The sequence below is a fragment of the Vanellus vanellus genome (genome assembly GCF_965231255.1).
Source record: "Vanellus vanellus genome assembly, chromosome: 22".
Lineage (NCBI taxonomy): Eukaryota > Metazoa > Chordata > Aves > Charadriiformes > Charadriidae > Vanellus > Vanellus vanellus.
Window position 1 is genome coordinate 1,633,906 of NC_138927.1, and position 15,025 is coordinate 1,648,930.

Here is a 15,025-nt window from a genome sequence, read left to right on the forward strand (position 1 = left end):
TGGGGCCAAAGAGGGGGAGATGGGAAAAAGGGAAACTTGATAAAAGTGCTAATTAAGGTATAAATGGGTTCTGGACGTGGTTTTGGTCAGTGTCACAGCCTTAATGTTATTTCCATGATATCTTCTTTTGTACTTAATTCCCTTTACAAGAAAAGCAAAAAAAAAAAAAAATAATCACAGAAGATTATTAAAAAATTTATATTATTTGCCCGTGAAACGGGAACAGTTCATAGCTCATCAAGTCTGGCAAGGAAATATGTTCTCATTCAGGGTTTTATTTGATTTCTTTTAATTATTATTTTTTTTATTTTTTATTTTTTTTTTAAAAAGTGTATTACGTACCCGATAAACTGGAACAGCTCTGAAAGAAGAAAGAACTGGTCCACTGGTTAAATATTTATATCTTTTTTTTTTTCTTTTTGTTAAAATAAAAAAAAAAAAGGTTTGTACAGATTCCATAGACCAGAAAACCCTCTGAAGTAGTAAAGAGCCTGCTGTCTGCTAGGGCAAACATGTATCGAACATTTGTATTTTAAAAAGTGTGTTAACGTGACAGAGAGGAACAGCTCCATCAGGTCTCTCTGTATTTGGTATCGTCTCTATTGGCAGTAGAGGCCATTGCTCTGCTACGGATGGTCATAGTTAAAAATTTGCTCTGGAAAAAGTTACTGTGCATGCATAACAACTGATTGCAAACACTACCCACTCAGCATCATAACTTTTTCTTCCAAAACATCAAAAAAAGGGCCCATCTGCGCAATAAGGACTGCGTTTGCGACGTTCCGCTTAAATAAATAAATAAAGTTAAAATAAGACACAGAGTCACTTGTGGGTTACAGAGCCGCAGGCGTGCAAACAAGCAGAGCGCAAACTACTCCTGCATCCCTAGAGCTCGAGGAAGCCAAACCAGCCAGGACCGAGCGGGGATGGGATGGAGGGAGCTTGTCCGCATCTAAAAAATTACGGAGGAAAAATGGTTGCAAGGCTGAGTTTACTTCCACTTTTAAACCAAGGGAGGGCGTTTACAGAGGGCTTCCAAGCCCCAGAAAAGAGGGGCTCTCAGGCACAGGCATGACTTTGCCGGGGCGATGCGGGAACATCGCGGAGCGGCCGTGGGATGGAAGGATTAAAGCAAGCAGGCGGCCGGCTCGTCCAGCGAGAGACACCGTTCCTGGCACCGGGTCTACATGCGATACATTCCTACGTTCTTGCAGTTAAATCTTTGAAGAAGAACCTTTTTTTTTTTTTTTTTTTTTTTTTTGTCCCTTTTTAAAAAAAGTGCTTTGATGGGTTCTGCAGGAGGGAGGGATGCTCAAGATTCATTTTCTCTTTTGAGTGACAATTTCTCTCCCTGCGAACGAACCTCCCCCTACTCAAGGAAGTGCTAGTTTCATCTACAAGTTCAGGGTAAACACGTTTTTCAAATGTAAAGCAGTCTCAACTGTTTAAAGCACAACCATAGGCAATCAGAGGGATGCGAGAAAAAAAAACCAAGCACTTTGCGAGAATTAAATAAAGCATGTAATAAATACAAATCATAAACTTCTGTACACAGGAGCAAGGGTTTGGTTTGTTTTTTGTTTTTTTTTAATCATTTAATCAATATAAAAAAGTTTTTCTGTTTTGTTTTTGTTTTCAGTGCATCTTCTTCCTCTTAAAATGCTTAACCCTTTCCTTTCTGCATCTCTCAGGCCCATAATTACGCACACCTAAATGGCGAAAAAGACAAGGTCTAACAAACCCCTTTCCAAAAAACTCTAAAAAAATATTCACAGCCTCAAACATCTTTGTACATTTCAAGCAACAAAAGGTATAGAAAAAGGCACAAGTAACTGCATACATGTGGAGATAATACCAGACTGGGACAAAGAAAACCAGGAATCTTCCATGGGTTTGGTCATTCACTAGAGTGCTTCTTATAGCGATGATTATACTTAAAGGAAATAGTGTTGAAAATGTCTGTTGATTTTACAGAGGAAGCCTAAAGGTGGAACGGATGGTGGAGGCTTAAGTACTTCCCGCGTTTTCATCCACCTTTTTTTGAGTTTGACCTAAATCTGCGTGCTCTAGGTGTGGACTGCTCTTCCTGGAGGTTCCCCCTTGGCGACTGGGCTCTCCGGAGAGGTTCCTCCTCCGGACGGAGAACGGCTGGGCGTGCGAATGGCTCGATGAGGGCTCTGAGAGGCAGCCGGTGCTGCTGCTTCGGTCCAACGGCTGGGAGGGGAGATCTGAGATGAAAGTGCAGGATGATTCAAAAGAAGTGCTCGAGCTGCCAGATTGCTTCTTGCCCGGTTTTTTCAAGGGTTCTTCCCCGCTTGTCGAAGGCTTTGGAGAGTGCTCGTCGGTTGTGCTGGGGCTGGCTGGGGACGCCGAGCAGCCTGCCTGCTCCGCGCGGCTAGACTCAGCCAACATTTTTACCCTGTATTCCTCCTCGTCTGTCTTTTGCTGAAGCTCACTAGTCCTCATTTTCTCTTCTAAGTACCCACTGCTCGTAAGCTCTGGGGACAGTGTGTATTTAGAAACCTTTGCAACCGGGGAGACGGATGCCGATGACGGCTCCCGCGGGACTTGCGGTTCCTCGTCCCTCTTGGGAGCCCGGCTGAACTCGGCGAAGTCGCTGCCCCCAGAGGCAAAGTATCCCGCCTGCAGGGACACGACTGAACTGGGCACCAAGCTGGGATGGGTGCTTGGCCTCGCCTGGACCATCTGGATGCCCCCAATGGGAATCATCGGATACGGGGTCCTCGTGAGCTGCTGCGAATGCAACGGGAGATGGCTGAAGACATTCTCCTCCCCTCGGCTGGGAGCGTGGACGTGTATTTCATGAGGTGCCTGCAAGGGTCTGGAGCACACGGGCTGCGTGACGCCAGGTGAACCTGTTGGGCTTCGTGGTTCTATCTTCTGCACCGGAGAGGGAAAAGAAACAGGTGAATCAGTGCAATGCACAAGTTACAGCATGAGCATCATTAATGCTGACTGTAAGGACTGGGTTTGTTAAAATTTTATTCTAATTTAAGGGAGATCAATCAACCGAGGAAGATTTGGACCCCCAAACCTTTAAGGTAAGGAACAGCACAACCTACAGCATTTGCCTTCTGGGTACAAATACGCCCACGGTCCGTTGGGGCACAGACCCAGGGCTTTGGTTCAGGCTTGGGTCATTACAAAATCATACAGTGGTTTGGGTTGGAAGGGACCTTTAAAGGCCATCTAGTTCCAACACCCCTGCCCTGGGCAGGGTCACCTCCCACCAGCCCAGGTTGCTCCAAGCCCCATCCAACCTGGCCTTGAACACCTTCAGGGATGGGGCAGCCACAGCTTCTCTGGGCAACCTGTGCCAGGGGCTCACCACCCTCAGCATAAAAAAAATCTTCCTTATATCTAGTCTAAATCTCCCCTCTTTTAGTTACCCCTTGTCCTATTATCAGGGTTGCCTCTGAAATTCTGGCAGAGGATGCCAGTGTTTCCTACCATCCGAGCTGCTTTGGATCCCTTTCAGTACATGGGGTTTCTGAAAGCCCGGAATAATGTTATTTAATTTTACTGTGTTTTTTTAATGCGGGATTACATCCTTACAGCTGCTAATTGCAAGGATGTTTTGGACAGAGTGAGAGATAGCATTAACTCTCGTTTGACACAAAACACACCCATCAGTGTGGTCCCCACCACCACCCTCATGGTGTGGTCCATAGAAATCAGGGGTTAAAGCCCTGCCGTTTTACCTTTTCCTTTTTCTCTCTCGGTGCTTCACATAGTTTCCTAATGTACATCATGGAGAGATATGTGGCTAAACAGAAATGGATTAATTAGTGATGAGGTTATAACTAATCCCCTAAACAGGACTCCCAAGAAGAGGAAGTAACAGAAACTGAAATCAACTTTCCATTAAGATGGAGTTAGCTACAAAATTTGAGGATTTGCTGGGGGCATATTTCTTTGTAGGATTATGGAGACTTTCTTGATCCTGAGAGCTGGATCTCTATGAAGAGGCAACAGAGGAAAGCAGCAAAAGAGAACGGAAGAGAGAGAAAGCAAGAGCCACTGAAGATAGCATATACTTGGTCAGCAGTTACAAGCTCAAACACTTGCTAAATCTCACTTATCCACATGGAGTCTTGGCAGAATGGCTATAGGGATGCTGGGAAATGCCCAAACAAATCACCTCTGTGGTGCAAAAGCCACCAGAAGGAGAGACTACCTACTGCAAGAGCCCGTGGGAAGAGAGATGGTCATGGTCAGGCCACGCACAGGCTCGGCAGAAAGCCTTACACTGATGCTAGGCTAAAATTGTCTCCAAGTTTCTAAGCAATGCACAGGGCACCAGTTTTGAGCACAGAGCTCCATTTGGGAGCTGATAAATCCACCTCTGATCTTCCTGTCTCTTGTAGCCTTACCAGGAATGCAATTTTGCAACAACAGCCCGGCTGTCCACCTCGCTGATAAACGGAAAGCTTCAGGTCTTTATTACTGCTTTGGAGGCACATGAAAAAAGCAACAGGGGTGACTTTGGATGCATAAAAGGAGCAGGAAAATGGAGCAAAAAGGTATCTGTGTGACAGCATAAGTTAAAAGGTGTGAATGGGCAGATAAGCAGGGGTATACGATATCGTCTCCCACTGTGGACTAGGAAGCTTAGGGGATTTGCTACAAGCAGCAGCAGTGGGCAGCTTTCTTCACTAGAGTTGAAGGACCCGGGTTTCCACAGCCCTGAGATTCACCACGAGAAGTTAATTGACAAGAAAGGGAAATAGCATTAAAGTAAGCAAAAGTTTGGACCTAAGATGAAGGACAGTCTCTGAGAAGGTAAGGCAAAGCCTCATAGTGGCAAGCAGAAGGAAGGCACCACCAAAAGACGGTACATTATCATAGACATGGAAGAAATGCACACTGGGCAGCATGGCTTTTCTGGAGAAGGCCTGGGTGAGCATCTGCCGTGACAGGTTCTCCAAGAGTTGTATAAAGGCCTCTCTCTTCCCAGTCCAGTCCCTAAGGGCTCCAGTCTCTCCTCACAGCAGTTTCACAGCAGAGCAACTCCAGCAACTGGACCTCATGTTCATCAGCATAAATTACAGGAGAGCCAGGCACTTCAGTAGAAATGGGAAACGTTCCACCAAACCCGACGTCTAATTTGCCTGTAGCAGTGGGAGGAACATGCAATTTTCCTTTACCCATAGGATTTGATATGTCCAGCAGAGGGATTAAATAATTTTCTGGACCCAGTGGGAAACACCTCTCTGTGCTGAAGAGAGAAGCGAGATGAAATCAGAGATGTTCCAAACAAACATTTCTCAGCAGTTAAGCTAACAGAGCTGGCTGCGTATGTATGGAGCCCAGGAGTCAGCAGTAGAGTGCAAAGGCTAGTTCAGATCTGGTTCAGGTCACTGACCGGTGGACAATAGTCACATCTTACCCCCCACTGGTGAAATCTCAGAAATGGGTATGAAATTCCCAGGGGAAAAAAAAAAAAAAAAAGCCTCTTAGCGACAACTAGTCATTATTAAACGGTCATCCTTATTGCTTGTCTTATTGGGTCAGGAGTGTAAATAATCCCTTGGGGAAGGGACAACTTTATTTCTTTTCAACTGAGACGGGCAGGATGGGTGCAAAACCCATTGCTGCCCACTGTCACTTTTCTCTGGGTTACCTGTGACATCGGTCACAGGGTCACTGTGCACTTCTGCATTGCAACCTTAATTAACAAAACACATCAGAGAGCGTACTGCAGGGACTAGAAGGTGAGAGGGGCTTGGACTTACCAGCTTGGACTCATAGAGCTGTACGTTTTTGCCAAAGAACCTGTGAGGTAGAGGCATCGAAGATAATAACCCATGCTGGGCTTGATATGAGCTTTGAACTTTGTCCTCTGCTGCTGATTTGCTAGTACCAGGCAAGTCCTCTTTCCCAGGGGATGGATACCTAGGCGACTCTGAGCAGCCTGGAGACAAGACTTTCTGCAGTGATAAATATCTGACTGATGACATCTCTCTGCTCGGCGACGAGTGCCTCACAGGGGAGACTTCTCCTTCTGGTGGAAGGTATGTTCTTGGGGACAGCTCTCTTCTGGGGGAAAGATGCCTGCTGGGCGACAGCTCAAGTCTTGGTGACACACATCTCAGTGGAGATGCCTCCCTCCTGGGAGAGACGCGCTGACAAGGAGACAACCCTCTCCCTGGAGACAGGCACCTTAGAGAAGATAGTTCTCCAGTTGGTGAAAACCGTTTCGGTGAAGTTTCATTTTTGGTTAGTAGGTGCTTTCTCGCTAGCATTGGTCTGCTGCTGCCACCACCTCTGCCAGAGTCCTGGCTTGGAGACCACCTTTTTCTTGGGGAGGTGTCTTTTGAGGTTGACAGGTCCATAACTAAGGACATCTGTGGCCTTGTGACAGACTCTCTTTCAGCAGAAGCCAATTGTTCGGTGGAGGTCAAAGCTGGTCTGTGGAGACTTAAGAAGCTGTGGCACACAGCAATGTCACTGCTGTCTGCTGACCACTTTGTTTCCAGCCCTGAGGAGGAGGCCTGCTGGCCTTCACCTACTTTTTGGCTGCTGGAAACAGTTTCTTGGGCTAAAGACAATGCTATCTCAGTGCCTTCCTCTTGAGAACATGGAGAGCCACCTGAAGAGTGCATCGGGAGGGTGGTATGTTTGCCTTCTGGCAACTTTAAAGGTGGCTCATCTTGGCTCTCCTCTTCCTCCTCATCTTCCTCATCCTCATTGTCATCGTCATCGTCAGATTCCTCTAGGTCTGAAAACTGATGTTCCTCAATTGGCTCAGATCCCTCCCGCCCCTCAGAGTCCTGGAATAGGTCTTCACTGGTTCCTGAAGGGGTGGGCAAACACAAAACAGAGAGTGTAAAACACACATACAAGAATTATTTTTGTGCTAAATCTGCTCGAAGGTTCTAAGAGGACAAGAGGAGAGAGGACCCGGCTATTTCCTGGATCTGATGATCTTGTGCTTTGAAGCCTGCAGTCTTGCCCTCTATGCCAACTCCACTCCTGATGATCCCAGTAGATCCCAGGGAATCCCACCATTAGGATCTCCCGCTCTGCCCTAATTTTGGTTCCAGCCATTGGTCTGTCAAGACACGCAGCCATCAGTCCCTGTGTCTGCTGTACACCTTCACACACCCTGCCCACCTTTCTCTAGAAATGCAAAAAAGGCTTTTAATAGATGAGGATAACAGCAGCACTATCATCCCTTGGAGGGCTTTTTATGACTATTAGCTGCAATGGTGCCTACAAAATATCTACAGCTGCCAAAGTACGAAAAAGTTGCTGGGATGACTGCTGCCATCCTCCACATGGTGGACCTTTTCATGCCTACATTATGTGACAGTTAAACATGAGCTAGACAGGGCTTTTGTGAAAAAGCAAACCATAGGGTTGAAAGAACCTCTGTGGATTTTCCCTTCTTTTGATAAATTCTAGCAGATGCTTCTTTGTGGCAGAGGTTTTTGCTGTCTGTCTGTGGAAGGCCTTTCACAGGGATGCTTTGTTAATAAGAATCATAGAATCATAGAATGGTTTGGGTTGGAAGGGACCTTGAAGACCATCTCGTTCCCCCCCTGCCCTGGGCAGGGACACCTCCCACCAGCCCGGGTTGCTCCAAGCCCCGTCCAACCTGGCCTTGAACACCTCCAGGGATGGGGCAGCCACAGCTTCTCGGAGCAACCTGCGCCAGGGGCTCACCGCCCTCACAGGGAAACATTTCTTCCTGATATCTAATCTAAATCTCCCCTCTTCCAGTTTGAAGCCATTCCCCCTCGTCCCATCACTCCATGCCCTTGTAAAAACTCCTTCCCCAGCTCTCCTGTAGGTGCCCTTCAGATACCGGAAGGCTGCTACAAGGTGTCCTCGGAGCCTTCTCTTCTCCAGGCTGAACAACCCCAACTGTCTCGGCCTCTCCTCACAGCAGAGGGGCTCCAGTCTTTGGAGCACCAAGAGCTTGTAAACAGTAGGGAGTATACAAAAAGCAAATCTAAAGGATTTGATATTTATCTGCAGCTAAAAATACAGCATCTCTTTTCTACTTTAAGGGCCAGCAGAAGCTGCCTGAGATCAGTACCGAGCTCCCAAGCAGATCGAAGCCGCCCACCCGCTGCTCTGCCCTGCCCGGACAAAAATCTGCATTTCCCCACGCCAGTTGTGCAGTGATGCTGGCAGAAACGCAAGCTCAGCCTGAAGAGGTCCATCGGGAACCGCCACTGGATGTCACTGTAGCTCAACAAAATTGGGCCGTCAGGAGGCTTTCCTGCAAGTCCCCGATGCTCTGGAGGGGATAATAAAATACCGGTTTTGCAAACTCTCTTTGTGCCAAGCACCAAGACGATGGGACACGCTTGGTCCCTGCCTTTGGAAGGAGAGCACCTGGATGCTGCTTTGACACCTGCGTGAAGCTGGGTAACTAATTGCAGCACTGCTGTCCTCTTTTCCCCATCAGTTCAGCCTAGGACACTGTTTCTCCTCCGATGAACGCTGAAACGGTTTTCCATTTAGAGCTGCCATCTGTCAGCAGGACGAGCCGGAGGGGACATTAAACGGCGCTAATGCTGAGGCTGGACCACACCTGCCTGCAGCAGGCAGGGTGGTTTTCAGAAGGGGACATGGCCACACAGCGAGAAGTCACTGTGATCTATGGATAAAAAGCCTGATTTTGTTTACTTTGAATAACAGGGCCTTACTAGCGAATGCTCATGAAGTGTTACGCATTACCAGTGAAACAAGGCATGTTTTGCGCTGGCTGATTATCCATCCAAGAGTCAGCCTGAAATGCCTTTCATTTGCTCCTCACCCTGTTTCAAAAGTCCATAACGTGAGACCTACTGCAAAACCCATACAGCACCAAGTCGAAGTCAGCAGCTCTCCACCAAGAGGCTGACTTGCATTTTGAAATGCTTGTATAACGATGGTGTTTCCTGGACCCAGGATCCAGCGGTGGGTTGTTTGCAAACTCCCAGAGGAACTGAGTTTAGGACAAATATTATTCCAAATGACCAGTTCTCCCAGCTGTAGGGTGAACTGTGCGTATTTCTTGCTTGGAAAAGGAGTGGATTTCATTACCAGAGCTATGAGCTAGTCATAGAATCAAATCATGGAATGGTTTGGGTTGGAAGGAACCTGAAAGATCATCTAGTTCCAACACCCCTGCCCTGGGCAGGGACACCTCCCACCAGCCCAGGTTGCTCCAAGCCCCGTCCAACCCGGCCTTGAACACCTCCAGGGATGGGGCAGCCACGACTTCTCGGGGCAACCTGCGCCAGGGTCTCACCACCCTCACAAGGAAACATTTCTTCCTGATATCTAATCTAAATCTCCCCTCTTCCAGTTTGAAGCCATTTCCCCTCGTCCCATCACTCCATGCCCTTGTAAAAACTCCTTCCCCAGCTCTCCTGTAGGTGCCCTTCAGATACCGGAAGGCTGCTACAAGGTCTCCCTGGAGCCTTCTCTTCTCCAGGCTGAACAACTCCAACTCTCTCAGCCTGTGCTCATAGGAGAGGTACTCCAGCCCTCTGATCATCTTCGTGGCCTTCTCTGGACTCGCTCTGGGTACCTGTCTCTGATTGTGGGGTTTGAAGTCTATGGTCTTCAGGATGGACAGGCAGCTATAGCCTCAGCCTCCGCTGCGTGGCTCTGAGAGCCTTGTCCTGTGTGGTCTCCTTTTTCGGCCCCAGTCACACAATGGAGAGGTGCTGGCCAGGACAGAGAGCAAGGGCAGAAGTATGGAGTGAGGGAAATGCGAAGCCAGCTCTGCACCGGGGTGTTATTTGCATTTGTCACTGGGAGAAACATTTGAGTGAGTCCTGGGACAGCCCAAAGACAATTTGCTTTGGCCTCCTGAGCAGAAAGAGCTCAGACCTGAGCCCTGGCTTCTGGCAACTGCAATTCATTTTCTGAGCTAATGGGCAGAGAAAGGGCAAGTCGGGAGGAGACAGAGGGACGGAGAGATGGGGGAAGGAAGGAGAGAGGAAGCCAGGGAAAATGTGCCCTCTTGACACCTTTGTCCGAGGGTTGCATTTCATTACACGTGTGTTATTCTAAGGTTGTTCTACCAAACTGGTGCAATCACACCAAGCAGAAACAATGCAGGATTGAAGAATTACACTCCAGTCTCCTTTTATAGTAACACCCCTTACTTTCTCCTGCCCCTTAAATAGAAATAAAAACGATCAAGTGAAATATAACTCTAGTTTAAAATAATCCAGGGAGTTTTAGGAACTGCTGCTCCCTCCCCCGCCTGTCCCCAAAGCTGCTTTGTGTCACATGGAAATAGTAATCTTTTTTTATTATTTTTTTTTTTTCAATTAAAATAGTCTGAGCCTCTTTGCAAACGAGAAGACACTCTGTGGTTATACAGGGGAAGGGTCTTTGCAATCCACTGCTCTGAGAACAGGGCTGTGTGACACAGCTGTGATCTCTGATTCCTCATGCACCTTTCTGCCATTTTTACATTATTTTCTCATCCATCCAAATAGCCCCAACCATTACAGTACAAAATACAATTTTCTGACCATCTTCTTGGCTGCTCTATTTAGTATTTACTTGGCATTTGTGAGCAATGGGCCTCCTTACTCATGAAGCAGAATATTTGAAATTTCGGCAGAAGCCCAGTTTTAGCTTTAACCAGGTGAAAAAGAAGCTGGAAGGAAAGAAAGGAAATTTCCTTCGCTACCACTCCTTCCCGTTTTCACCTTTTTGCATTCCGTCCTGGCCAACCATCCCCTTTGCAGAGACACAAATGGTCCTCATCAACGGGAGGAAATGGGGACTGTATATTTTTTGTAATTCTAAAATTACACAGATTGCTTGCATAATGCAATAGAGTCCAGACAGCGCAACACATTCCAGTGAGCAGCTGCGCAGCCAACAGCAACAACGGGAGAGGAGTCCCTTCCGAAAGCTAATGGGTTCCTGTCCTCTGCTGCCCAGGTAGGGCCAGCAGGTGTCCAACCACCACGTGTTCAGCCACAAGCAGTCAGGGACCAATAACTTAATGATGGCCAAAGAACCCATCACCCAGGTGATGGTCCCATCCTTTCCTCTGAGTGCTTTCCCGGCTGACCTGGGGATGCAAGGCAGACCTTTCTTGGGCTTTGGTTTAGGTTTGCTCTTTCCACGAGGCCAAAGGCTGAGACCAGCTCAGCCTCATCACCTGCCAGACCTCCGTTCTCGCAAGCAGAGCGCTCCCATCAGTGGGCTCTCACACCACTGGCACAACACACCGCTGAGCACACTACTGTTAACCCTGTGTGAGCCCAGGGATGAATGACTGAAGGAAATCATGAATGAAAGCATTTCCCTGGACTGGTGAAGTGAGCGCTTGCAGTTGTGTCCTCAGAAGCCTGCAATTACATGTAACATAAATAGGACTTCTGATTTGCAGGTTTTCAAAAGTGACACTCAATTAATATGACTCATTAGTTCTAACTGATGATAATGGAAAGGTTTAAAATAACAGTTGTTCTTCTCAGAGTCATGCAACCAACATTTCAGGAGCCTCTTTCCTCTTTCCCTATCTAGCTTTGATCTGCTGAAGCATCACCGATGGGTGGCACAAAAGCAGGGAGAGATTTCTGGAGACCATCAGCTAATCAATTATTTTAAGTGAGTTCCCGGGCTGAAGGAGTTCTCCAGCAATCCCACACGGGAGCAGCCTTCCACTGCTGCTCACACTATGCCAACAGTTTTCCCCTGGGACAGATACTGCAAAATCCTCGACTAGGTTTTCTTCTGGCCATGCCCTCCTCTGGAAAGGCCACGGCCGAGTACAGCATGTCTCTGCCCGATCGAAAGGTTGCTCTGAAGAGCTGGAGAAAAGCCAAGAGTTCAAGCAGATTTAAAAGGAAGAGAGCCATCCCTTGAGGCAGAGTGGCACGCTGTCGGCCAGGTCGGGTATCCTTAGCCTTGGTTCGACGTTTATTCAGCGCAGCCTGGGAGAGCCCTTTGTCCATCCCTGTACATGTCAGGAAAGGCACTGTGAAAGGGGACACGGGTGTCTGGTAATGCCATAGGGCTCCTTCTTTCTCTCTCTCATGTCTTTGTTCCCTGACCATCCAGTTGACGACACTTGGCCTGAACCAGAACTCAAGCCTCAAAAGTCACGGTAACACTGTACTGGGGGATTACTGGGGGTTGGGACTGGTTAACCAGTGGGACTTCTCAGATATCTCCTACAGCTTCTCTGCTGGTCTGTTCAAGTCAAGGACAGTCGAATCAGCCCTCCAAGACACATTTGTCCCAGGACAGTGACACCAGCCCTGCAGGCCCATCAAATTACTCTGCATCTGCACCTCTGTGCCACCAAAACATGGTGGCCACATCCAACTTCCTCTGCAGGAATGGTCCGAGGGCCATGCCAATTCCCAAACTGTGCTCAGCACTTTTTTGGAAGTGTGGTAGATGGCCTGAACTGCAGATGTCTTGCTGATTGCTCCTGCAGTTTAAGTTGAGATGATGGCCTGCAAATGTCCCCAGAACAGTTTAATTAATCATAGAATCATAGAATCTATCAGGTTCTAGGTTGGAAGGGATCTTTTAAGATCATTGAGTCCAACCATCAACCTAACACTGCCAAAACCACCACCAAACCATGTCCCTCAGCACCATGTCTGCCCATCTTTTAAATACCTCCAGGGATGGTGACTCCACCACTTCCCTGGGCAGCCTGTTAAACCAGTGTGGAGATACCCCAAGGATACAGCACGCTGCAGGGGACAGCATTTCTGAGATTCAGTACCCAAAAACTGAGACTTCCAGCACCTCAGAGGGTCCCAGCGGCCAGGGCTGCCCGGCGGGCACAGCCTCAGCCCTGGCAACCACCCGCACCACGACCCCCCTCTGCGGTGTGAAGGGCTGCAGCCCACCGCAGAGCAAACCCCCTCCCCCACCACGGGCTGTGCAGGGAAACACACTTAGTGATTTTTAATTACCTACAAAACAGGACGCGTGTGACGCTGCCCACGTCCCGGGAACCAGCTCCTTTGCCCAGTAAAGCCTCTGATGGACTTGACCTCAGCAGGGGACCGGGGTGATAAGCGCTGTTTGTTGTTCCTGCCGAGTTAACATTCCCTGGCTCACAGCGCCGTCTCCAGAACTCGCTCAGCTGATGTTCACTTTATAAAAATAACCGTGGCGCCATGTGTTTTATGAAGTTCATTTTAACCCATTGTCAACAAACCCTTGCGGGCTGTGGCAGAATGAATCCCAGGGACGGGGGAATCAAAATCGTTTGGGGTGAGACAGGGGGGCGAAACAGGGTGAAAAAAATGCTAAAGACAGCCACAAGAGCTGCTTTCATATCGGGGTTTCTGGGGTGGCAGCCAGGAAGGGTCAATGGTGGCCTGACCAGCCTGCAACGCAATGCAAAGAGGAAACACCACCCTGCTCTGCGGCACTAGGTGTTTTATCCAGGAATAAACACAGACAGACCTGTGCTTCCAGAGCCTCTCTTCCCTCTACAGCTGTACGTGCAACGTGTCCTATCAACGTAAACGACCCGCTGAACGCAAATGCAGATGACCCAAAATTTCACGAGGACTTGAGATCTGCTGCCCCTAAGGCTTCTTCCCCATCAGTCCTGCGCTGCGGCTCCAGCCCCGAACACTCAGGGTCTCGCTAAAGGAAACAGAATAACAATCGTAAAAACATCTAACTGTTCCCTGGAGGCACATAACCTAACCCTTCACAGCTGTCGGAGCACAGCCTCCAATAATTTGGGTAAAATATCCTTTGCTAGCTCAAAGAGCTAAGTATACATGAGACTTCCCCATCTTCCTTCATCCCCCAGCTTGGAGATCTTCCTCACCTTTCCCTCAACATTTCTGATGGAGACAGGAGTGATTATGGTCACCGCACTCCCGCCTGATGCTGCCCAGCCTCCCAGGAGGAGATCTGCTTCTCGGGATGACTTCAGGGAAATTCAGCTGCAGATACTATAAACCAGGGCGGAAATTACTAAATAAAAGAGTCGCGCGTCCTTCTCAAAGAACAACGAGACTCCTGAGTTTGCAGAGCCTTGGACAGACCTTGTGTGTGTGTGTTTGTGCACAAGTAGATGAAAGAAATAAGCAGGTGAGTCAGGGTGAACATATCTTCTTGTAAAGCACTCAAAATAATGCCATTAAATGTCAAAGCACCATGTTTTTTTAGTTTTGCTGGCTCTTTCCCTACTGAGAAATTTTCCAGTTCATTTCTGACCTAGGTGATTCACCTTCATCCTACACATGGAAAAGACCCGTGAGAGCGAGGGATGAGGGAAGCAGCTGCCCCCGTGCTGCTCGCAGCCCATCCCGCTGTGCCGAGGCCTCCGGCGGCGGTGCTGGGTCCAGGCTGCGTCTGCCCTGCAGAGACGGGGGCAGCTCCTGCATGCACCAGTCCCACCAGACACAGCCCAGTTTGCACTGGTAATTTGGTGTTTCCTGGGATCAGCCAAATACAGCAAGACGAGCAGGTCCCTAGAAGATGATCTTCATGGAAAAGTCCTTCTCTGGAGGAAGGTATCCCCGAATCATTAATTCTCCTGTATTGCTGGAGAGCATCCCCTCTGCAAGAACATCGCCACCGCCTGCACGGGCCACGCACCAAAGGGTCACCCCCGCGCTCAGGCTCAGCGCCTCAGCTCCAGTACAACATGCCGTAAGACCCTAACCAGGGGTGCCAAGACTGATTTTTCTCCTTCACCCACCAGACTGTGCTGGCGGCAGCAAAGTGGGGGTTCACAGACCTACGCAATGCACCCTCGGGGGTGGGTCTCATTTCGCTGCTTCAGAGACTCCCTCCATGGCCAGGAGAGACCCAGGCTCTTCCAGAGCATGGCAGTCCAGCTCCTGAACTCCCTGCGAGATACCCCCCTAATACCAAGAAGCACCTTCTCACACCAGGGATCCACTATTTATTATTATGCGTACAGCCCCCCTGCAGAGCGCTGGGCCAAAGGCAGGATGCTCCCTGCCCGTCTGTGTACTCTCCCCTCTGGCTGAAGCCAAAATACTCCCCCGGCAGGAAACCCGGGCTCACAGACCGTCCCATG

General features: G+C 48.7%; 1 protein-coding gene across 1 annotated transcript in view; it reads right to left on the bottom strand.

Moving 5' to 3' along the window:
* Positions 1-395: 395 nt before the first annotated feature.
* Positions 396-15,025, bottom strand: part of HIVEP3 (HIVEP zinc finger 3) — a gene marked incomplete at its 5' end in the record, with an annotated part of 68,859 nt that continues 54,229 nt past the window's right edge. The window contains 2 exons of the mRNA XM_082494332.1: positions 396-2,901; positions 5,757-6,817. Coding sequence (XP_082350458.1) covers positions 2,008-2,901; positions 5,757-6,817 — 1,955 coding nt within the window. The 3' untranslated portion in view covers positions 396-2,007. The remainder of the gene's footprint in view (positions 2,902-5,756; positions 6,818-15,025) is intronic.